Consider the following 25,456-nt stretch of genomic DNA (forward strand, 5'->3'; position numbering starts at 1 on the left):
CTGATAGATAGCCTCATCTTTATTCTCAACGCAATCTCTTCGCTCTTTTCAGCATCAGTGGTGTCCTGCGTGTGAGCGTTGGTCCTTCATCTTGGGTTTCTCATTTTAAAAAGTTACTTCGAGCTTGTTTCAAAGTTAACCGTAAATATGAATGGAGCCACAGCTAGTAGCTGTTAAATCCATGATCTTGTTTCCCATAAAATCCGGTTGTATCTGACAGCTGGCGAGTGCCAGTTATGGTCGCAATAATATTGCTGAGGTACGAGTTGGGGGCGGAACATGTTCAGTCACGGTTTTAAAAGCTTTTCTTAATTTGGTCGAACTGCTATGTAATGGTTAAATAATACCGATTGTTATTTTGGGAAGGAATGTATGATGCCTGAATTATTTTCAGCTAAATTTCAAGCTATGTTCCAACTTTCCACCCGAGTGCAGGTTGGGTGTTTTTTCATGAACTTTACCAAATTGCTTTACCAATGTCATACCTTCGGGCTGTGCTATACAATGATTCCTGGATGTTTATTAATATCAAAGAGCGCCAGAATTAACTGCGCTAAGACAAATATAGACTCGCGGAGTCCGACTGTTTGCGACCTTGCGGCTGGCGGAACGCGCACGCTTCTGGGAAATGTAGTTGACTGATGCTCAGCACCCGGTCCGCAACAGTGCCGCGCACACCCCCCCCCCCCCCATTATTCATAATAATAAATAGAAAGCAAAGCGCCGTTCCTATCCAGCTCCCGCGTGGTGCGTGGATTCCCCCCATAGAACTGACAAACGCTGCGAAAACTACAAGCCCCAGACTGCAGCTGTCCGCGGCGGGGGCCGGCTCCTTCTCCCTGAATCCCCGTGTACGGGGTGGGGGTCAATGCTGCCTCTCAGCGGCTGGAGCACTGCAGCTTCCCGCACAGGTAATGGACACCGCGTCAGTTGGACAGCCTCCCTCGCGTGTCCTGTCCACCGACATCTGTGCAAATGCAGCAGCCGGCGCATTGATAGAGTTGTTGTTGGGGCCGGAGCCGAATCTGGCGCTGGCGGTGTGAGCGCCCCGCCATGTCCCCGCGCTCTCTCTCATTGTCCCTGGAGCTGTCAGTCAGCGCGCGCGCCAGTCCCGGGCACTCGCCAGCTCGCGCTCCTCTTAGCCCGGGCTAGCATTGCTTGGGTCCGGCAGGAGTAAACTTTCTGATCGCAGATCATCATCACCATGGCTTCAAACTCACTCCTGGAAGATGCTGCTAACATCAGCGGCCAAGGCCAGCCAGCGGCCGCCGCCGCCGCCGCCACATACCAGCCCGGCGAGCATTTCAAATACAAAAGTTTGCCCACTTTAAATGGTTCGTACTCGTCGCCACCGGGAGCCCGGGAGCCGGAGCGCACTCCCCCCAACAGCACCTTGGTGGCAGCGGTTTCCTCCACGGCGCCGCCGAGCAGCGGGCAGCCGGTGTCCAGGAGCTGGCAATCGGGTTCAGGAGGTGGCTTCCTCCCGGCCGCCGCCGCCCAGCCGGGCTGTCCGTCGCCCCGGCCTCCCTGCGGCCGCTGCCCGGGGCTGATGCTCGGCGACTCCAGGTGTTTCCTCCTGTGCATGTGCTGCCTGACTTTCATCCAGTCGCTCATGGTCTCCGGCTACCTCAGCAGCGTCATCACCACCATGGAGAGGAGGTACAACCTGAAGAGCTCCGAGTCCGGGCTCCTGGTTAGCTGCTTCGACATCGGCAGCTTGCTGGTGGTGGTTTTTATCAGTTACTTTGGGGGCCGAGGGCGCAGACCCCGCTGGTTGGCCGTCGGCGGTTTTTTCATTGCAGTCGGAGCCGCTGTTTTCACCCTGCCTCACTTCATCTCCCCCCCGTATCAGATCGAGGAGTTGAACACGTCCACCTCCAACGAGGGGCTGTGCAGCGCCGGCAACGGCACCGGGGCCAGAGACTCCGATTTCGGCTGTGCCAACAATGACTCTTCCAGCCATCAACACTCGCTCTATGTGACTCTTTTTGTCTGCGCTCAGTTCCTCATCGGCGTGGGCTCCACACCCATTTACACCCTGGGGCCCACCTACCTGGACGATAATGTCAAAACAGAGAACGCATCTCTATACTTAGGTAAGTGACAACTGTACAGGAGCCACCTGTCAACTTCAAGTCCCCAAAGTAGATGAGAGTAAGAATGCTCCAGTTAAGTTGTGCTGTGGAGGATAACCTGCTGGTTCGTGTCTTTGAATATGTAACGATATTCTAAACACGATTTGTCAAAAACGTTTTTAGTTTGGCCACACGCAGCACATGGTAGGTACCATTTGGCAGTGCTGAGATAAACACATTTCAAGTGAATCCGGTTAACAATGCCATCTTATCACTTGCGCACTAAATTTGCTTTGTGGCATTGCTACTAAAATTTATTGTATCTATTCACCATATCTTAATATTCTAATTGCAAATTGATCGAAAATTGTATCGGTCTCTTTTTTACTACATGCTCATATAAATTGATCCCATATAAGTGATATTAGAGTGTTACTGTTAATTAAAAATCATGATCAGATTTATAAAAAGGGATAAAATGCTTCACTATTGCTTCAATTAATAAATCAAAAGGAGTAATCAGTTGTAGAAGTAAAAGGAGTAATACTTGTAGAAGTTCCACTAGATGAATCTGTGTGCTTCACTGTCAATTTTATTTTTGATTTGAAAATTGTGACATGAGATTGAATTATTTGCAGAATAATAGGTCATTGACCCAGATGATCTGTCAATACACATAATACCGCCCTATAATTATGTGCACATGATCATCATGGCTTTGAAATCTGGTACCACTATTTTGACTGTAGTTAAGTTATTACTATAAAGCTGGAAATTTGGGTAGTTTAAAAATGTTATCATGAATAGAATTTGAATGCAAGTATGTTTTTGATTATCACAATAATATACTTGACAAGATACTGTACTAAAAAAAAGTTCCAGGAGTGTAGCACAACAATACATTAAATATTAACCATTCCTTTCAATAGTAGTACATGCTTCCCTGTGATTTGTCACTGAGCTTTACTGTTCATTGAGGTACTCATTGAATTGGCTGAGTGTGGTGCAACACTGATAGTGATTTCGAAATAAAAAAGACAAAATTATTGACTCTAATATTCTGATTATCAAAAATTATATATTGTCTGGTATATTTCAGAAATGACCTTGACTATGCAATAATATCCATAGGATTTTGCCTCACACTAATACATTCTTGGTAAGTTCTGTAACACTGAGGGACTTTTGCTTGTGAATGTAAGTAGTGCGTGCAGAAGATTAAACAATGTATGTGATAATACAACTGCATTGGTATTACAATAATATATTTCATATAGCACGATTGCAATACATGGCAGCAATTTCTTCACAGCAGTACTATCAGGAATGCTACAGCAATATTATTGGGGGAGTGGGGAAGACACCCTAAAGGGCTTTTGTGCACTTGCTAGCAATGCAGTAACATTGACAGATACATTGGGGAAGGCTGTCTGATTACTTTCTTAGATGGCAAAGATATGTAGCTTGAAAAACTTAAAAAAGAGTTGGGAACATTAAAATATTAAAACCGGCAATAATTTGTGATTTTGGTACACACACAGAGCTACCCTGTACTTATAACTTTAACTCCCAAAGAATTTTAAAAGTCTAATTTTCAACCATCATGCAAATAATTTATGAGGCTGGTGAAGGACTGCCTTCACGTATGTTTGCTTGTGAGAGCAAATGTTTCAGCAGCGATAAATGTAACACTAGCTCTGTTGAAACCGTTTGTGAAACATTTTTAATATTAGATATTTTTTGTATTGAAATTTCATTGTTTCCAAATTCTGTGTGACTAGGTTTCACATGCAGATTGGTGACTTACTTTCCTTTCATGGGGTATAACAAATTCAGTTAAACTGTATTGATGTGAAGTGCTTTCTGCCCTTGGTGCAGACTGCCAACAGGAAATACAAAAATAGATGTTATCCTCTTATACAGGTCAGGGAAATCCAACTGGTAGGATTTTGTAATATCACAGCAAGAACACATGCCATGCTAAATTCAGTATGGAAGATGTAGTGTGGATAAGTTTCAATGCCTTTTCTCATTTAAGTATTGAATTCATCTCAATGTCTATGCTTATAAAACCAAATGACATTTATAACTGTTGATAACAGTGAAATAAATTAGCTACTTTTATGCTATTGGCAGAAACATTAAATCCATTGAGGTGAAGTTCACACCATAATGCAATATTTCCCTTTATCTAAGCAGCAGTTATTTCATGTGTTTCAGCACAATCATAATTTTGCACTTCAATTATAAACTGTGACAGAGAAAATGCCATTCTTCTTGTAGCTGTGAAAAATCAATATTTTATTTCCTCTCCTCTGTGAGAGACTGAACAGCTGCAGGTGTAAGTCTTTGTGGAACATAGATGCTCATAACAGCTGAGAAATTTTTCAAGCCTGACTAGGCAAAGCCATGTAAATTAACAACCATGACTCAGAGATTGCTTTTGGTACAGATAGTCCAACACTCAGACAGCTCTTTCTGCCTGGGAAATGACTCTCACTAGCAATTGTAAATTAGGTCAGAGAAATTACCTTTACATATTAGTAGAATATTTAGACAAACATAGATGGCGGAGGCAAAAATTAATGAAAGCAACTTGGATTTACATGAGAAAATATGTTTGCTTTGGAATTAAGGTATGTATTACGTACAATAAAGATAACAGCTTAGTCAACAAACTAACTCTGCTGCCCAGATACACATTAAATGCATATTTATGATCACTGCAACTAAACTGTTAATAAAATACAGAAATATGAATGCATATTAGGGGTTCCCCATTTCTTTGTTTCGATAGGGGTCTAGTACCTGTAATTGTTTCATTATTCCATCAGGCTTTAAAAAATTCTTTGAATTTATTGATGTTTGATGGTATACGCTGTGGTTGATCAGTGAATGACTAACTGAGCAATACTCATAGATACTTTCTTCCTGTACCAGTTATTCACACTACTTTGCCTTTCAGTATATTTAGTATAGTGCATGCAGCATCCAGTGTATAGGTTCTGATACTGCTTCTTGGTTTCTGTAGAGTGTGAGGGTTGGAAGTGGGCTTTTACAACACTGATCCAGTTTAAAAGATGACAACAGTAGCTGATTTGTTGAGAATTTCTACTGATTAATGAACAAAGTACAACAACTATAAAGTGCAAAGAGTGATCCACAATACGTGGATCAAAATGAAACATAACTGGAAAATCCTCCACCAATCGGAGGTGGTACTAGTATTTAACTCAAAAAGCTTGATGGTTGTGAGGAAGAAATGTGTCTTGGCAGATATTTTCTAAGTTAAATTCTGTTTAAGTACTTGAAGGAACAGAGAATAAAGAAAGAAAGATTTGTATTTATATAGCGCCTTTCACGACCACCGGATGTCCCAAAGTGCCTTACAACCAATGAAATGCTTTTGAAGTGTAGCCAATGTTTAAATGTAGGAAACGCGGCAGCCACATTGCGCACAGCAAGCTCCCACAAATAGCAAAGTGAAAATGACCAGATAATCTGTTTTTATGTTGATTGAGGGATAAATATTGGCCAGGCCACCATGGCTAACACCCCTGCTCTTCTTTGAAATAGTGCCATGGGATCTTTTACGCCACCTGAGAGACCAGATGGGGCCTCAGTTTAACGTCTCATCTGAAAGACAGCACTTGCAACAGTGCAACACTCCCTCAGCACTGCACTGGAGTGTTAGCCTAGATTTTTATGCTCAAGTCTCTGGAGTAGGATTTAAACCCACAACCTTCTGATTCAGAGGTGGAAGTGCCACCCACGGAGCCACAACTGACTGAGGAGACAGGTGTGGTTGCATTTTACAGCCAGAAAGTACTGGTAGGAGAGAAGTTAGTTTATAACTTCCTTGAATCAAATTCCAAAATCATACAGAGTGCTTCAATGATTTTGGGAGCGCTAGTTTCCACCAGGAGCACAACTAAGTTGATTTATGTTTTTGTTCCCCTCCATCATAATATGCAACTGGTGGAGAAAGTGGAATCTTTGCCAATTTTGAAGGTCATGAACATGCTTTATAAGTGTCATTTTGATTTATAACTATCCAGATGATATAAATTACATCAACAGAATACAGTTTGTATTTACATCAAACTTGTAAATGTTGAAATAACTTACATACAAGTTTACCAGCTTCATGTGTAAGTAAATGTTTAATTGCCATGGCAATGATAGGATTCTGGCTCAGCAAAATTCTGCGATTGCATCAGTCCTGGAAACTTCAAAAAGTTTCTGCATTAATCTTTGAACTAGTGGTTACTTGGCATCTCATGGTCTGATGTGTTGTCTGTTTTGGTGCTGTGGTGCTGTACATTTTTTTGGGAAAGTTTTCTTCAATGCACGGAGCCTTATTTATCTTGAACTAACCACATGTTAAGGTACCAGCACCTGGGAACCAGTATCCCATCAAAAGTCAATGCTTTCAGGAACAGAGGGGAGAGAAAGGGGGAGAAAATTGGAGGGAAACAATTTAATCCACTAATTTCTCTTACAATTCTTTTAACAGAATCTGATTTGTTTTACGAACATACAAACAATGATGGACAGGTAAAGACCCTCTGGTCCACCGAGCCTGTCCCACACAATTGTGATACCTTGTGTATTACAGTATATATACTCCACCCAAAACCATGCAATCTCCTGTGAGAGGCAAAAAATCAGATAAAAAGCCAGGCCAGTTCGGGGAAACAAAATCAGGGAAATTCCTCTCTGACCCATCTAGGCAATCAAAACATCTCCAGTTCACTCTGGCCCTGAATTCCCTACAGTACCTATCATTTTGTAAGAGGTGATGTCCACACTAGACAGAAACCAGTCCAGCTCTCGCTTGAAGGCATTCAGTAAGTTGGCATCCATCGCCCGAGACAGCAGCCTATTCCATGGGTCCACTATTCTCTGGGAAAAGAACCACCTCTTGACATCCAACCTAGATCTGGCCTGATACAAATTAAAATTGGGATCCCTGTTCCTCCCAAATCTATTTAATTGGAACAAACTGTCAATTGGAACACAATCTATTGTCTTCATCATCTTATAAATCTTTATCAGATCACCCTAATGTGTAGAATCCAACATTCCCTTTAAGCTGCGCAGCGCTCCAGGGGTCCCGCGTAGCTGGTGAGCCGGCTTTTCAATTGAGAAAGTCGCACATGCGCGAACTTTTGGGTGGGCCGCATAGCCCGTTAAAGGGGTCACAACTCTTTTAGTCTATCTTGATAATTATTGCTTTATACTGGGAATTAGTCTCATGGCCCTCCTCAGCACCCTTTCCAGAGCCTCAATATCGCCCACCATGTGACGAGACCAAAACTGGACACAAATGAGGCCTGACCAAGGACTTGTACAAGGATAAGATAATATACCTTGTCTTGTACTCAATTGTCCTATGAATGCTCCCCAACACACTCTCCATTCTGGCTATCATTTCATAGCATTGCTTATGTACCTTTAGAATTGTATACACTAGAATGCCCAGATATCTTTCTTCCTTCACCTTTAATGCTTTTCTCTGAAGGGTGCATGTATGTTGAGCATTCATCCTTCCCACGTGCGCAGTATTGCTCTTTTCTAAATTAAACATCATTTCCCAGTCATGAAGCTAATCTCCAATACATCAGGATCTGCCTGAAGCCGTCGAGCATCATCTGCAGTCCTAAAACTCGTACAGATATGAGTATCATCTACAAATTCTAGGCTTTCAGACAGGGCTCACAATACTTGCCAGGAACCCATGCACAGATGCTGAGATCAGATACAATCGTAGCTGTGCATTCACCAGAGCCCTGATAGAACAAACCATCGGCATGCTCAAGCAATGCATCTGCTGCTTGGATAAGTCAGAATGTGTCCTGCAGTACAGGCCCTAGAGAATCTCCAGGATCACTGTTTTGTGCTGCATGCTCCACAATTTTTCCATGCAAATTGGCCAACTCATGGAGTCACCTACAGAGGAAGCCAAGGAGTTGGAGGAGCATGAAGAACAGGAAGACACAGAGGATGACATGGAAGAACAAGGCTCCTGCCAGCTGCAAGAGCTCTTCAACAGCACATCATCGAGGAGCACTTCAGCTAAATAATTCCTATTCCCTGAGCCAACACTCATTCTCAATAGCAATCCCACTACTTCCGCTATTCTTGGGACTGCACTTAACCCAAACATCAGCATTGGACTTTCAGTCAAATCATGTTGCCTGGTCAGTCCCCAAACAAACCCTGCACACCAAGAATTCCATAAATGACTGCAATTGACAACAAACATTAACACATCCATAAACTAGATCACCCTGGTGCAAGCCCCTAGTGCTCGACTTTAGTCTTATCCTACCTATTCTGGTACACTTATGAGGTGCATCTCTAGTGGGTTCAGCATTTGAGATGGCTGTGGTCGGTGACCTTAAGAAGCTTGGACCTGACAGGTCTTGGCTGCAGACATCAGCATCATGGCTAATGCCAAGTCAGGGGTTGGAGAGGGAGCAGGCATGCTGTCAACCTGAGAGCGGACAGAAAGCCTTCCCCATGGGACCACTGCCACTTGCATGGGTCTGCACCACAGCAGTCTGGCAAGGGACTCTGCACACGTCTGTAGTAAACAACATCTTCTTCCTCCTGGTCACCACCTCCATCAAGACTTCCACGACATTGTCCGAGAAACGAGGGGCTTTAGCAGCAGTCATTTTGCTTTCAGAAGCACACCTCTGCCATTCACTATTCACTAAAGGCACCTCCCAATAAGAGGCGTAGTTTGCTTTTAAATCACGAGAGCCTTACCGGATATCCCACTCCCACCAATGGTTGAGCTGCCAATTACAAGCATGAGTAACGCAACCAGCTCCCTCTCACTCTGGAAATGCACACAGGTCAAAGTGGTACCTGCCTCAAGTCCACGTGTTTGAGCAGGCATAGCAGACAACCTGGCCACTTTGTGCCTATTTAGGTGCTACTTGAAAATTGCCTCGTCTGTCCTCTCTCCAAGGGAGTTATGAATCTGATGCAGTATACAGAGGATTGAGCCATGGTTAAAGGGCCAATTTTTTGATATTGCATTCCTGATGCAGAGCCTTGTCCCTGAAGAAAAGGCATCGGTAAATTGTGGATCTTGTACTAATGATTTTCTGTCCATTAAGATTAATGTAACTTTGGGCTCCTCCAGGGCACCTAGAATAGCAGATGAGCATATTTTAGAACAAGCTTGCTTTCTTTTTTTTCTTTCTTTCTTTCCTTCTTTTCTTCTTTCCTTCTTTCTTTCTTTCCTTCTTTTCTTCTTTCCTTCTTTCTTTCTTTCCTTCTTTCTTTCCTTCCTTGTCCTTCCTTCCTTCCTTCCTTCCTTGTCCTTCCTTCCTTCCTTGTCCTTCCTTCCTTCCTTCCTTCCTTCCTTCCTTCCTTCCTTCCTTCCTTCCTTCCTTCCTTCCTTCCCTCCTTCCTTCCTTCCTTCCTTCCTTCCTTCCTTCCTTCCTTCCTTCCTTGTCCTTCCTTCCGTCCTTCCTTCCTTCCTTGTCCTTCCTTACTTGTCCTTCCTTCCTTCCTTGTCCTTACTTGTCCTTCCTTCCTTGTTCTTACTCGTCCGTCCTTCCTTCCTCCCTTCCTTGTTGTACCTTCTCTTTCCTATCTTCCTTGAAACAACACTTCACATGGCAAAAGTGTATAATGCTGCAGTGCATGCCTATGTGTGAGTGAGTGAATATGGAAATCTAAAGGATGAAATCCACCATGGGTTTGAGAATGGACCTCTGACCTCTTTGTTCCCTCACTCCCTTCCGGCCGAGCATCTCCAGCACTCTCTTCATCAAAGTCAAAGGTCTTGCATGAAGTGAACCTTCTCCAATTTAAATGTCCTGCTACCTTCTCTGTAGCTTTTTTCTGAAAACAGAAAAAAAGTGATATGTGGTAGAATGATGAATCTGAGAAATTATATGTAATGCCTCATTACCCTGTTCAACACTACCTTATGGGCTAGAAATTCCACATTGAAAAATAGCTTAGTTTTTTGGCGCTATTTGCGAATAACGGCCGATTTTTAATGCTGAAATAGCGCCAAAAAAATAAGGCCTATGTTTCGCCAAAAGTTTTAAAAATTTTGGCGCAGCTTTAAAATACCACTGTTTTTAAGGATGGAGCTAAACATTTTTTATGATAAAAATAACGCCCGTTCTGCACATGCCCAGATTCTGGTGAATGGGAGGAGGGGAAGGGGGGCTGGTGGATGGGTGGTGGTTGGGGGTAGTCAAACTGGAGTTATTGGAATTTAGTGCAGGTCTGGAAACTGATCAGCAGAGTTTCATGCCTCAGGCTGTGAAACACAACAGTTACATGCCTCAATCAATTTAAAAATGCAAACACACAGAAAACTTAGCACACAGAGCTGTTACTGACTCTACTGGACAATTATTTCCAATTACATTTAACAACCCTGGAATTCATTCAAAAATGTCGGCACGCCAGCAGGCAGAATCGCTCCCTCAGCCGGACACTTAAAGTCAGGTTGAACTTGACAGATTGGGGACTAGATTAATTTAACCTCTGATTGCTGATCCATTCAGGCAAATGTTTGTGTAGGATAACACTCGACCAGGTAAGGCAAGCTTTTTAAAAGTGGTATTTAGCCAAGGTTAAGTGGCATTACTGTGGGAGCTGTTGGTCACAAGCATTTGACTGAGATACAGCTCTAATCCTTTCCACAAAATCCTTTGATAGGGCCTAAGGGAAAAGTGGGATTCAGTGCTAATGGCAGCCTGTGTCAAATCGAACCAACTTGTTTTTTTACAGTTTCCAACATGGGAAACAGCAGTACTTGTTTAGATCGTGCTATCTCCTTGAGAGCAAATGGACTTTTTGAGGGGGGAAGCTGTATAATTTAAAAAAATTTTGGTGGATGAAAGCAGCTTTACCTCTGATTGTTTTAGTAAGTACTTCTGCACATTTTGTAGCTTTGACATCAATACCAAGGGAATTGTATTTTTCCCCATGACGCTTGAACTTAGCTAAAGCAATCACAGAAAGAACACTCACTGCTATGGAGTATTTAGCTTTCCATCCCAGCAATTTATGGGGTGAAATTGTGGAGCACAGGCCTTGTGCCACACGTGCATTGAAAACATATTTCCCAGGGTTATGTTGACTCATCAGGTTTGGGAGAGAAAAGCTACCAAAATATATTTAAATGAAGGCAGGACTTTCTTTCCCCACAAGTCCCTGTGCTTTGTACTTGGAGGATCTTCAAACTGTGCCTTTGTCCTAGCTGCCTTGACTTCTGAAACTTTTGGCCCTGGAATTGCTTGGTTATTCCAGCAGACTCCTATGGGGCAATCCTAACCTAATCTGCCTGTCGGGAAACTGACAGGATCGGGTGCAATGCTAGTTTTAAACCCCACTGACCCGATTTTACTTTCCATTGAAGACAATGGAGGGTAATATTGGACGGGGTGTTAAACTGGCATTTCAATCCATCCTGTCACTTTCCCGACAGGTGGATTAGTTTAAAATTATCCCATAACAACAGTGACTACACTCCAAAAGTACTTCACTGGCTAAAAAGCGCTTTGAGATGTCTGGTGATCGTGAAAGGTGCTATATCAATGCAATTCTTTCTTTCATAATGTAACTGGAGTCCACTGGAACTGAAAAGGCCCTAAAAAAAGATACGTTTTAATTTATTTTGTGCGGCCATGAAGAGTAGGAATGCTCCTGCGGGCTCCACAAAAATAATCTGGGCTGTTGCCATTCTGAGCTCTTCTATCCCCCTTGAATTTGCCTTGATGCCAGCAGGGCTGTCTCTGGGCCACCCACTACTGCACCAGCCTGAATCCGGTGAACTGTATTGGGATGTGGTTCTATTTAAATGAGGCTGGGGCCTCAACAACGGCTCCAGGTTCTTTGGTGCCAGAACAGGTGGGCTGCTGGCCAGCCGACCAAAAGTTAAACTTGACCTTTATCATTCACTTTTCCTTCTTTCACTGATGGAAGGTCTTCACTGTCTGTCTGCCCTGACATTGGTACATTGTTGGAGCCCCCTTTTCTCCCTGAGAAGCATTCACACTGATCAACTGGAAGTCAGTAATTGAATGCCAAGCCATTTGCTCTCAGGTGCTGCAGCTTGTGTACAAACTGTTCAGCCTACTTATCATCAGCAGTCAGGGCATTGCTACATTACATAAGTGCCTTTCTTATGGGTGTGGCACAGCGGGCACAAAAGCCACAACTGTGGGGGTGGAATTTCAGCCCCAGCTGTAGACCAAAATCTACTGTTAAATGGATCAAAACAGTTTAACTTTTTCTGAACTGAGAAACCAAAGCCCTTATTGCATAAACATGATGAGATAAATCAGGAAGTAGTGATTAGGTGACGCCAAGACTGGATTTGAAAAGCCTGAAAATTGGAGGATGAACCAAAGACTAAATGTGGGAGATAAGGGGCTCCATCATTTTGTAAAGAATGAGACTGACACAGCATGCTAGCCTTCACGTGTGTGTGTCTGGATAGTGAGTACTGGCAAGCTTCTTGACATCACATCTGAGCCCAAACACCTCTTCACCCAGCAAGGGTCACTGAATAGTGCTTAAGGAGCAGTAATGCTGATAATATTTCCATCCCTAATTGCCAATTTGAAGACCATTTGTAGCAACATTCCATCCACCAAATTATGAATGGTAAATTCAACAACAGCTTACGTTTATATAGCACTTTTAACATAGTAAAGACCCCAAGGAACTTCGTGGAAATACGAATGACAGAAGGAATAGTAGGCGATTTAACAGAAGTAATCAAAGGCATGGTCAAAGAGGTAGGGGGTTAAGTTGGATAGCCCCCGAAAACGAGCGTGGGGATCGCAATGCGGGATTAACCTGCGCCCGTTCAGTGTATCGCAGGCAGCATGTCAACTTCATACTGCCTGCCCATTATAATGATTAATATAACAGCGCTACCTGTGCTGTTCATTGGCAGTAAGCATCAGCAGGCGACCCAATATCGTTACTAACTTGCACTACTTAAGGTTATCCTGCACTACGTAAAGCTAGCCTGCACCTCTTAAAGGGCATGCGCATTATGGCTGAAGCAGGAGCTGGGAGTAGTACTGTAACTGAATCTGACCTGGGAAAGAGTGAAGAATGGTTGACTGTGGGAGAGAGCAGGTTTTTTGATGCTGCACTGGAAGTCTTGGTGGAGGAGGTGGAAAGGGGTTGTGATGTTTTGTATCTTCAGGGTGGCAGGAGGACTCCAGAGACATGATGAGAAGGCAGTGGGAACAGATAGCCGTGGAGGTCAATGTCAGGAGTTTAGCCCCGAGGACCTGGATGCAGTACCGCAAGAAGTTTAATGACCTCATACGAGTGGTCAAGGTCAGTGAATGCATCTTCAAATGCCACATCCTGTTCACCACACCCCCATCACTCACCTACCAACAATCTATCAGTCAGGACTCATACCTAACATGAATATGCTTCACCTCACCCTCGCACACTTAGCACTGTTACAAGCTTCACACCCACATCTCACAGCTTGCACACGTTGACAGCTATTCCACTATGACAGCCACACCACCCAAACATATTGCACGACACTCACTGACACACTTCTCTCTCTCTTGTAGGAGAAGGTGGCACACAACTAGCGGCAGCAGGAGCTAGCCGAAGGGGAAGAGGCACGACTGCATGTTCTAACCCCCATGGAGGAGACGATGTTGGCTAGTATTTGAGGCCGTGACCACCAGCAGGGCTGAAGTCATTGAAGATCCTCATGCCTAATCCTCCTTCTCACATCCCCCTCATCCCACAGTCTCTTCTGACTTACAAACTGAAGATGGTGTAAGCATGCAGTTCTTATTTTCTCCTCTCCCTTCATCACCACCCAAGCCTTGCCCCTTTTTCCTTTCAGATACCCAAGAACTGCAACCTGTCCAGGCTGTGCAGGAAGAGCAAGAAGACAGTATGAAGACACACCGTCACTTGATTTCACCATCACAGCCACCAGTTCAGATACTGACACAGTGCATAATTTAGAGGATAGGATAGAGGTGGGATCTGCATGTGGTGAGACACCGGCTATAATTGCACAGCAGTCAGGGGAAAGGATATTGCAGGTGCCAGCTCACCGGAGGGTGAGGTTGCACATAGTTCTGCTGCAATTGACTCAGGAGATGCCTTTAATGGGCCAGGCTACAGTAGAAAGCTGATGGGTGTACACAACCAAATGCTTGGTACACTGGAAAGCCTGCATTCAATGTCAAGAAGCATGGATGAGTACGGCATTAACTTGGCACAGGGCTTTGCTTGGAACCCATCCTTTCCACCTCCATCAATGCACCTGTGGAGCTAACCATGATGCAATGTCTGATGTCTCAACTTCTATTGCAGCACAAGAGTGGAAGCTCAGACTGCTGCCATCATGGCTCTGGAAACCAGTGTGCAAAGAGGCTTCCAGGGCATCAAAGCACTCCTGCAATCTGTTCTCCAAACAGATCTGTTCCCCCAAAGAAACTCTGCAGATATGGTCTCTTGCTAAGAGCTCTTCTCCCTCTCCTTCTCCTCCCTCTTCTAGCAGCTTGTCCTGCTCGACATAGTCTCTGCTCATTCTACTGGTCATGCTCAATGCCAAGAGGATGCCCTACTGGGCCACTGATGTCTGGAAGCAATTGGTTTGTGCAAAAACCTTTAAGTCAACAAAACAGCACCAACCAGACCACTGAAACTTTTAACAAGTATAGAAAAGCACCCAAAATATATAGAATTGCAGAAAAAGCCAGAAGAATTAATCCAACATCTAACCTGTAATAGTTGCTGATTACTTTAAATTTTGCTGGTGGGGGTCCTTCATGCCATTGAATGCGTAATCAGCTGTGGGAGGTTAAGAGAGGGCATCGGCTGGAGTGTGGAGATCCAAAATGGCAGTGCTGGCATCAAACCAGTGTTGCACAATGATTGCCATCATGATCTGCCTGCTCTGCATATTTTCCGGGTATGTTAAATGCGCTGCGCTAACTCCTTTATCAATATGGTGTCCAGCACACTTTACATCAGAAGTGTGTGCGCATGCTGCAAATGCAATTTTGAAACCTTAACGGACATTGCAGCTCCCCAAAACAACAGGCACTGCTGAGCCCAGTTTTGCCCCCATAGGCTTTAAAAATGAATTTGAAGATATGAAGAGAGGTAGCAAGATGGAGAGGTGCAGGAAGGGAGTTCCAGAATGGGGGCCAACATGGCTGAAGGGTAGATTGTAAACCAGTGCAGAGCTGGAGGAGTAGAGTGTGTGGGCTGGAGGAAGATGCAGAGGTGGGATGGGGTAAAACCACAGGTGGTGTTGTAAACAATGACAAGGACTTTGAATTCAGTGCGCTGGGGGATTAGGATCAAGTGGAAGTCATCAAGGTTGGAGATCATAGGGGAGTGGAACTTAGGATGGGGTATGAGATGGGAAGGGTAGTTTTGAATGGGTTGGGGTTTGTGCAGTGCAGAACTTAGAACACAGCGTGGATAGTTTTGGAGAAATCCAGCATGGAGATGACAAAGATGAATTCAATACTTGGGAACCACTAATTCTTTTAAGCTACAAATTTAGAAACCTCATAATCTGTGTGTCTCAGTGCCACATTAAACGGTGGGACGGGGGGCAGTTTTATACAATAATTCTGTGCTGGATTTAGACTTGGAAAGAAAGTGTTCTGATACACTGTGCTATCTTGTTCTGGTCTATCCGAGTAGCTGGATTTATAAATACATTTTTTCTGTTTTCATAAGGGAGGTGATTGAAGGATTTTTATAGTAACATGTGATATAGCATATGTGATGTAGTGGGTGGGTACTGAGATTGAACTGTTTCAACTTGTCAGCTCATAAACAAACTTAGAAGTTTCATTATGATGCAGTGCTATAACTCTCCCATCCACCTACGCACGACCTGCTAGTTGACCTAACTCTTTATAACATAATAATGGCCAATTCTTTTCTGCTACTCTACAGCTTCTCTAAATTCTTAAAAGAGTAAGAAATAATATGAAAAGCTGCATTTTGTTCAGTGGGAATTGGTAGATACCGCCTCCTGGCTGCCTGTCTGACCCAGACTGCACTTCAAAAACTGGTTCCTGGCCTTAAGGGAGAACCAGCTTTTGAACTTGCGGATTCCCCAAATGGCTTCTCCATGACTTGGGGAACACAGTCTTTTACCTCTTTGTTGCAAGAATTGGATATTGAACTACAGGGCAGATTTCATTAAAGGGCCTTCCGACAACTTTGGGGAAAGCCCTTTGTGAAACATTTCTTAGTTTAGATAGTAGGCCTTCCTCAAAACCATGGAGGAGGCCATTCAGAGAATTCCGTTGCCATACCTCAAAAGCTGGTTCTTGGCTGGGAACCAGCTTTTCCACTTTGTGGCGGGAATTACCTCAGTGACTTACCCACAACTATGGGAAGCCTATGTCATTTAAATTGGAAAGACTTTCAATAGTGGGACCTTCTCCAAATCTGAGGAAGGGACGAGAATTTAATGTTCCTCGGGGATCGATTATCTTTGTTTTCTTTATTGTAGGGGCATATTAAGTGCAGACTTGCCTCAAAGTCAGTCAATGGTGCACTGGGAGCAAGCCTCCTATGCGCCAGTGCAGCCTTTGGCTGCCTGAGGAAAAGAGTGTTTGAAGACCAGGCCCTCAAATCTGCCACCAAGCTCATGGTCTACAGGGCTGTAGTGATACCCGCCCTCCTGCATGGCTTAGAAACATGGACCACGTACAGTAGACACCTCAAGTCGCTGGAGAAATACCACCAGCGATGTCTCCGCAAGATCCTACAAATCCCCTGGGAGGATAGATGCACCAACATTAGCGTTCTCGACCAGGCCAACATCCCCAGCATTGAAGCACTGACCACACTTGATCAGCTCCACTGGGCAGGCCACATTGTTCGCATGCCAGACACGAGACTCCCAAAGCAAGTGCTCTACTCGGAACCCCTTCAAGGCAAACGAGCTAAAGGTTGGCAGTGGAAACGTTACAAGGATACCTTCAAAGCCTCCCTGATAAAGTGCAACATCCCCACTGACACCTGGGAGACCCTGGCCAAAGACCACCCTATGTGGAGGAAGCGCATCCGGGAGGGCGCTGAGCATCTCGAGTCACGTCGCCGAGAGCGTGCAGAAATCAAGCGCAGGCAGCGGAAAGAGCGTGCGGCAAACCAGTCCCTCCAACCCCTTCCCTCAACGACTATCTGCCCCAACTGTGACAGAGACTGTGGTTCTCGTATTGGACTGTACAGCCACCTAAGAACTTATGTTAAGAGTGGAAGCAAGTCTTACATAAGAATTAGGAACAGGAGTAGGCCATCTAGCCCCTCGAGCCTGCTCCGCGATTCCGAGGGACTGCCTATGATGATGATGGGAGCAAGCCTAAGAAACTTATGTGTACCCACTGGAATGCAATTTGTGGGGCAACTTCTGAAGGATGGGAACCAAGAAGATCAGGGTTCCATCTAAATAGCACTTAAAACATATTTAGTATGGACTCCAATGTAGGGGGCCTGATTTGTACAAATAGGTATGACTTACAGAACATAAGAAAAGTCAAATCTGAGATGCAATTCAGCTTCTATTGCATTAACTCATCCATTATAGCATGCAGCCTCACTTTGAATGCCACGAATGGTCCTGTTTACTGAGCTTGCAGATTGTTCCAATCATTTATCACGCTTTCTAATATCTATTCTAAAAATATTTTTCACTCAGGTGCAACATCCCGAATCTGGAACTCCAAAAATTGGAATTGTCCGAAAACCAGACATTTTGCGCATAGCTGATGGAGTCGTCCGGAATCCGGAATTATTGTCCGAAAACTAGACATTTTTTAGGCAAAACCCAAAATCCGGCCTGGATTAATCGAGGATTCCAGATTTCAGACAAGAAAATCAAGTCTGAAATCTGGAATCCTTAACGAAATCCGTGTCGGATTTTGTGTTTTGCTGGATTTCAGACCTTGACGCTCAAAACCCGACATGGATTCAGACTATTAATTTTCTTGTCTGAAATCTGGAAAAACCCAAAGTCCGGAACGGAGTCGGTTCCGAGGATTCCGGATTTTGGGCGTTGTACCTGTATACATTTATATCCTCTGCTCCACTTTCCTAGTTTTTCTGGACCAGCCACATAAATGCTGTGGCTACTATCACAGGTCAGATGTTGGGTATATTGCAGCGAGTGGCACACGTGCTTATTCCCCAAAGCCTTTCCACAAGGCACAGGTCAGGAATGCGATGTAATATTTTCCACTTGCCTGGATGGGTGCAGCTGCAACAGCACTCAAGAAGCTTCACACCATCCAGGACAAAGCAGTCTGCTTGATTGGCACCCCATTGACCAGCTTCAACGTTCATTGACTCACTGGCATACCGTGGCTATCTACGGGATGCACTGCAGAATGTCGCCGAGGCTTCTTCAGCAGCGTCTCCTAAACCCGCGACCTCCACCACAGCAGGCGCATAGAAACACCACCACCTCCAAGTTCCTCTCCAGATCATAAACCATCCTGATTTGGATATCTGTTGCCGTTCCCTCATTGTCGCTGGATCAAAATCCTCAAACTCCTGACCCAACAACATTGTGGGAGCATGGGAACACCATCACCTCCAAGTTCCCCTCCAAGTCACATACTATTCCAACTTGGATATATATCATTCCCGACCTAACAGCATTGTTGGAGTACCTTCACTACATGGATAGTAGTGGTTCAAGAAGAAGGCTCACTACCACCTTCTCAAGGGCAATAGATTTGGGCAATAAATGCTGACCTTCCCTGGGATGCTTATATCCCAAGAATGCATTAAAAATAAAGATTAAAATTAAAAACAAATGAGGCAATATTTTGAGTTAAAACCAGAAAATGCTGGAAATACTCAGCAGGTTAGGTAGCATCTGTGGAGAGAGAAACAGTTAATGTATTTTGGGTTTACAATTTCATATGATCTGAGTGATTGAGTTGGAAGAGAGTTTAAGTGATTGCTTGGCTGGAATCATGGGGTTGGATTGTGTGTGGAAAGGAGTTTCAGATTGGAGCAAATAGGGAAGGAGTGTATGTGCTGGTAGCGACATGAAGTGATTGGAGAGAATAAGAGGGTGAGTTAAGAAAGATGCATTAGAAGTAATGGTGGCAATTTTGGTTTTGGGCAATAGTGTAAAATGGGCTATATTGGATCGGCTGCCCGTTATACATCTCTTCGTATTTTTATTTCCACTGACTTCAATATGCTGGATCTGGAGACCACTGTGGCAGCAGGGAACTACAACCCCGGTATTAATCTATCCACTGGCGGGAGCAGGGCCAACATTGTTTTACATCCTGTCCAATTTTACAGGGAAATACATTTACACCCTGTCCAATTTTATTCTCCATTACGACTGAGTAGGAATATCAACAACTTGGCTAACTGCAGAGGGTGGGATTTAATTCAAGGATTGGGATATAGAGTCTTCAGAAAAGATCGAGTGGACAGAAAAGGAGGTGGTGTAACCATATATGTCAGAAATACCTGGAAGGTAAAATAAGTTGTTGCAGTGTGAGGTAGACAAATGAGCCATGAACTACTCTTGGTAGACAGCGCTAGCATGAAAAAATCCAAGGATTCACTAGGGGTGGGCTGTAGACTTCCAGGTCAGCTCAAGCTCAAGAAGAAAGCTAGTTTGCTCGATTTTGAGATAGGAAAACTATATGAGAAGAGGAAAGTTAATTTAATGGGTGACGTTAATCAACCTAATATCAATTAGCAAAACTCAATTGACTATCTTCATAGCCTAGTGAGTTAGGGAAGCCACAAGAGATGGTGCTTATCCTAACATGGTATTCATAAATGACCCAGAATAAATACAAAAAAATGTCATGTGGGGCCAATGACTACAGAATGATTAAAGTCAATATTATCTGGCATTCAGAAGTTCCAAAGACTGAAAGTGAGGGTTATGGGCTAGATTTTCCATTATCTTTGCATGCATACCACCCACTGCTTCAGGGAGCAGCGCGAGCTGGTGCAGGAGGGAGACGGCAGTGAAGAGTGACGTCATCAAGGTCCAGGTCGTTGATTGGAGCGCGGACAGACACAGCAGGAGTGGCGAGATCGGGGCGAAGGAGTGGCGAGAGACTGTGAGGGACGTGATCGGGGCCCAGAAGAGGCGTGAGTCCGGGGCTAGGGGCCCAGGGGCAGCATGGGCCAGCCCACACTGCGATATGTGTGTGCACTAGGTCCATGCAGCAGAGCAGGTCTCCAGTCGTCTTGCATAACCCTTGCCAATGGACCAAGACCTCGCTCTGTCAAGCCCGTGTGGTGGCTGGTGTGCAATGGCCACCACACAATAAAAAAATCCACGCACAGGCATCTTCCACCCTTCAGGATGTAGTTCGGGACCTGGAATATTAGGTCCTTCATTGAAACATCTGCGAACTCATCCTTTTTTGGCGCGGAAGCAAGTCATCCTCGTTTCGAGGGACTGCCTATGATGATGATATTATTGTTACTGTTGTAACTGTTCTCAAATTAAAAGTTTTTTGGAAGGGATGTAAATTTACAAGTTTAAAAGTTTGTAAGTGATCTTATAGTTTGTAAGTGATCTTAAAGTTTGGGCTAAAACCTCCACTTTTTTTGCATGCTTAACGCCCACTTAACACCCATTTTACTGCTGAAATGACGTATAACGCCCATATATCGCCCATTTTGGCACAAAATGGAAACTGACGGGCATTTTTCAGAAACTTATCGCCGAGCGTTACTTTTCACATGTGCTTAATGCCGGGAAAAAATATTACCGCCGCCCACTTTTTTTGGGCAAAATCATCAGAATGGGCGAAATCAATGGCCATAATATCGCCCACCGTTACTTTCCGCATTAATTTAACGGCGAGATTCAATATTAACGCCCGTCCTCTTTTCTTTGTCGTAGAGAGCGTATTTACCGAAACTAGTGGCCATGAGATCGGCCAGCATCAATTTCACCACCTCGCACACATATCGCCCACAATATCGCTCGCCCAAAAAAACGCCCAGAAAAAGTGGAACTGTTCTGAACTAAAGCCAGCAGTGTGGATGCCATTTTTAAAATCGCAGGTGGCTTCATTCAAAATGCTGCTTCAACTTCGGGAGAGTTTGGATTGACTCTGGAGTTCTTCTCAGGTGAAGTGACCATCTCAGCAGAGATATTTTCAGACTCTGGACTATTGGGGGTTTACTCTACGTGTATTTTATGAGGAAATTATTGCTTCTGATCAATCGCTATTATACTTTCATTGCATTGGGCCCAGCCATTTCTCAGCCTGCATCGATTAATACGCAGATGCTACAGAGTGCAGATGGCTCAATGTGTGATGCACATCATTATGTGCCCAATTTAAGACATGCAAGAATGAGGAGGAGAGCTAGACATACATGTCCCGCACATACAGGGAAAAGAGGTCTTACCTCGAAGTGTCCGAGCACACCTGCCTTCGAATACTGCGCTTCCACAAGGTGGTGATCAATGAAATACGTGAGCTCATCAGGCCACATATGCAGCCTGCTATCAGGACTTCAGTGTTGGTCGAGGTCAAGGTCACCGTGGCACTTTCTTTCTACGCGTCCAGTTCCTTTCAGGCCTTCGCGGTCGAGATTTGCCCTCTGTCTCACCATGCCACCCATTGCTGCATTAGACAGGTCACGGAGAAGGATGGACTTTATCAGCTTCCCCATGACCATGGAGGCTCAGACTGACAGGGCTGGAGCATTCTACCGCATTGCTAAGTTCCCCAGGGTGCAGGGAACTATACAGTGCACCCACATCGCCATACGGCCACCTTTTCAGGACCCGGAGCGTTTTCGTAACAGAAAAGGATTTCACTCCGTGAAGGTCCAACTAGTTGTCGAGCACAACCAGATCATAATGGCAGTGAATGCCAGATGTCTGGGCACCTTCGATGAGGCTCACATCCTGCATGAGAGCGCTGTTTCTGACATCTTTAAGAGTCAGCCACAAGGACAATGCTGGATGCTTGGTGATAACCGATATGACCTAGCCACCTGGCTGATGACCCCCCCCCTGCATGACACCCACACTGAGGCCGAAAAGCGATACAATCAGAGCCACAGAGACACATGCAATGTGGTCCACAAAACAATAACTGTGCTTAAGCAACGTTGCAGATGTCTGGACCATTCAGGAGGGGAGCTACAATACAACCCTGAGCAAATAGGTAAATTCGTGGTCGTGTGCTCCATGCTGCACAATCTGGCTAGCAGGAGGGGCCAAGAATTGCCAGAAGGGACTGATGCTCCACCTGAGGAGAGAGAGGAAGAGGACGACGAGGGGCTGGAGGCTGACCTAGGGCCAGACAATCAGGCTGGCTATGCAACCATGCCCACATTCTCATCCAGACCGCAGGAAAGGGCCCGTGGTGGCTACATAGCTGCAAGACTCTTACATGAGGAGCAGATATCTGAATAATTTGCCTGAAAGAACGTTGCTGTGAGTGACAACGCTGTCACACTGCCGTGTGTGTGCAGTTCAGACATCAATGGTGCCCATCATCTTGGTGCCAATAAAAATTAATGTTGATTGAAGTTACGTTTTATTTAACCCTTTCATGTTAAGGAATCACCAGTGTGTAACGGTCCAGCTATCTGCGACACTGCGCAACAAGGTTATGTACAATAAAAAATGTTTTATACCAACATTGGTCTGAAATCATAAGTATCACAGGCAAAAACACCCAACTCCTGCCCACACCCCACTCTTTCCACTATTGACATCAATCAAATGTTCAACGCAGAATACAAAGGCAAAGCAGGAAGGTGGTCCCCTCCCCCCATACATTACAACACATTGCATACACCCAGATGGAGATATAACACAGCCATCACCTACAGACATACATCTCAATTTCCTTCCCCACTCCCCTTCTTCTCCCCACCTCTACCCCTTCCCCTCCTCGCTCCATGGTGCCTAGCCGAGGAGTTCCTCAGGCAGTGCCTCATTGAGGGTGATGAAGGCAGAGGCGGTGGTTGCACGGGTACGGGAGCAGGGGGTGCCGAGCGGGCAACATTCTCTGATACAGAAGCAGGATCTTGGTCCTTGCTCTCATCTGTCGTTTGCAGTGGTGGTGCGGAACCTAGGGGTGGAGTGTTGCGCTCTGGGACTACAGGGTCTCCGTTATCCGCGCAACGTACTCAGTCATGGTCGGCAGCTGCCAGGATATGCCCCCCAATGCTTCGATGAGCCGGTCACCAATGTCTACAGTCCTCCTGGACAACGGTACCATCTCTCTGCTCTCATGTGATGCTTGTGGACCAGACCTGCCATGTCCACGAGGCCTCCGCGGGATCAGTGCCGTCCTGGGGACAAATGGGGTGCATTGACCTTACGCGAGCACTCCTGGACACCATCCGCGGGGTAGGTGATGAGGTATTGGGACTGTCGGGAGAAGTAACAGCACTCTCACGAGAAATGGGAACACTGCCTGGACACATGAGGGAGGGAATGTCGCAGGTAACTGAGACACTGTCGGTGAACATGAGGGAGGGAATGTTGGAGATAGCTGCTGCAATAAGGGAACACGCCCATTGCAGCCATTGACGGAATCAACTGCCACTCTCACTCCAATCCCCAGACCAACCTCTGAAGAGGCCCAAGCCGGGCCTTCCACATTACAGCCCGCCATGCCCCCATCAAGAAGTGAGCATTACCCAAGATGCTCGAAAGAATAAACTTGGTACCAACCCGAAAAACGCTGCGCCACTGCCTGCGGGCAGGGGTGGAGTCACCAAGACCAAGCGCAGCAGGCGGTCTTAAAATAAGATGGAGGAGAGATGGGTGCAACCTTTCTTTGCTGCTGTTGTTATTATATGAGGGAGGGAATGTTGCAGATAGCTGATACACTGTCAGTGCACATGAGGGAGGGAAAGTCGTGAGAACACCAGCGGCAGGTCGGGGTATAAAAGGAGCAGCGGGGAGGCCCCGCCCTGCGTGAGAACACCAGCGGCAGGTCGGGGCCATAAAAGGAGCGGCATGGAGGCGTACTACTTCAGGGAGCAGCGCGAGCTGGTGCAGGAGGGCAACGGCAGCGAAGAGTGACGTCATCAGCGTCCAGGTTGTTGATTGGAGCGTGGACAGACACAGCAGGAGCGGCGAGATCGGGGTGAAGGAACAGCGAAAGACTGTAAGGGACGTGATCGGGGCCCAGGAAAGGCGTGAGTTCGGGGCTAGGGGCCCAGGGGCAGCACGGGCCAGCCCACACTGCAATATGTGTGTGCACTAGGTCCATGCAGCAGAGCAGGTCTCCAGTCATCTTGCATAACCCTTGCCAATGGACCAAGACCTAGATCTGTCAAGCCCGTGTGGTGGCTGGTGTGCAACGGCCACCACACATTAAAAAAATCCACGCACAGACATCTTCCATCCTTCAGGATGTAATTCGGGACCTGGAATATTAGATCCTTCATTGAAACACCTGTGAACTCATCCTTTTTTGGCGTGGAAGTAAGTCATCCTCGTTTCGAGGGACTGCCTATGATGATGATGATATTATTGTTGTTACTATTGTAACTGTTCTCAAATTAAAAGTTTTTTGTAAGCGATGTAAATTTACAAGTTTAAAAGTTTGGAAGTGATCTTAAAGTTTCTAAGTGATCTTATCGTTTGTAAGTGATCTTAAAGTTTGGGCTAGAACCTCCACTTTTTTGCATGCTTAATGCCCACTTAACACCCATTTTACCACTGAAATGACGTATAATGCCCATATATCGCCCATTTTGGCACAAAATGGAAACTGACGGACATTTTTCAGAAACTTATCACCAAGCGTTACTTTCCCCATGTGCTTAACACCGGGAAAAATATTACCGCCTGCCACTTTTTTTGGGCAGAATCATCATAATGGGCGAAATCAACATCTATAATATCACCCAGTGTTACTTTCTGCACGGATTTAACGCCATGATTCAATATTAACGCCCGTCCACTTTTTTTTGTCATAGAGAGCATATTTACCTAAACTAGCGGCCATGAGATCGGCCAGCGTCAATTTCACCACCTCGCACACATATTGCCCACAATATCGCTCGCTCAAAAAACAGCCCAGAAAAAGTGGAATTAACCAGAACTAATCTCAGCGTTATGGACGCCATGTTCTAGATCACGTCGTATCCTTTAAAAGGCTGCTGTGCTTCAACCTCGGCGGAGTACGGATGTACTCTGCAGGTCGTTGGAGTTATGTGAATATCTCTAAAAACATCTTGACCATACAGTGACCGATTGGAATTGAAAAAGTGTCTTCGTCGGGACATTCCTTGTTTGTGACCAATCGGTGGAAAATAGAGAGCTACTGCAATGGGGCCTATCCTTTCTCACCCTCTCTTAGTGACCAATTATATGCAACAGAACC

The 25,456-nt window shown here is 45.2% G+C and overlaps 1 protein-coding gene across 3 annotated transcripts in view; it reads left to right on the forward strand.

The window, feature by feature from the left end:
• The first annotated feature begins 1,024 nt into the window (after nucleotides 1-1,024).
• Nucleotides 1,025-25,456, forward strand: part of slco5a1 (solute carrier organic anion transporter family member 5A1) — a 315,264-nt gene continuing 290,832 nt past the window's right edge. For all 3 annotated transcript variants that reach the window (XM_070891311.1, XM_070891326.1, XM_070891318.1), the window contains exon 1: nucleotides 1,025-2,096. In XM_070891311.1, the coding sequence (XP_070747412.1) occupies nucleotides 1,205-2,096 (892 nt within the window). In that variant the 5' untranslated portion in view covers nucleotides 1,025-1,204. The remainder of the gene's footprint in view (nucleotides 2,097-25,456) is intronic.

Source organism: Pristiophorus japonicus, chromosome 1, assembly GCF_044704955.1.
Source record: "Pristiophorus japonicus isolate sPriJap1 chromosome 1, sPriJap1.hap1, whole genome shotgun sequence".
NCBI lineage: Eukaryota > Metazoa > Chordata > Chondrichthyes > Pristiophoridae > Pristiophorus > Pristiophorus japonicus.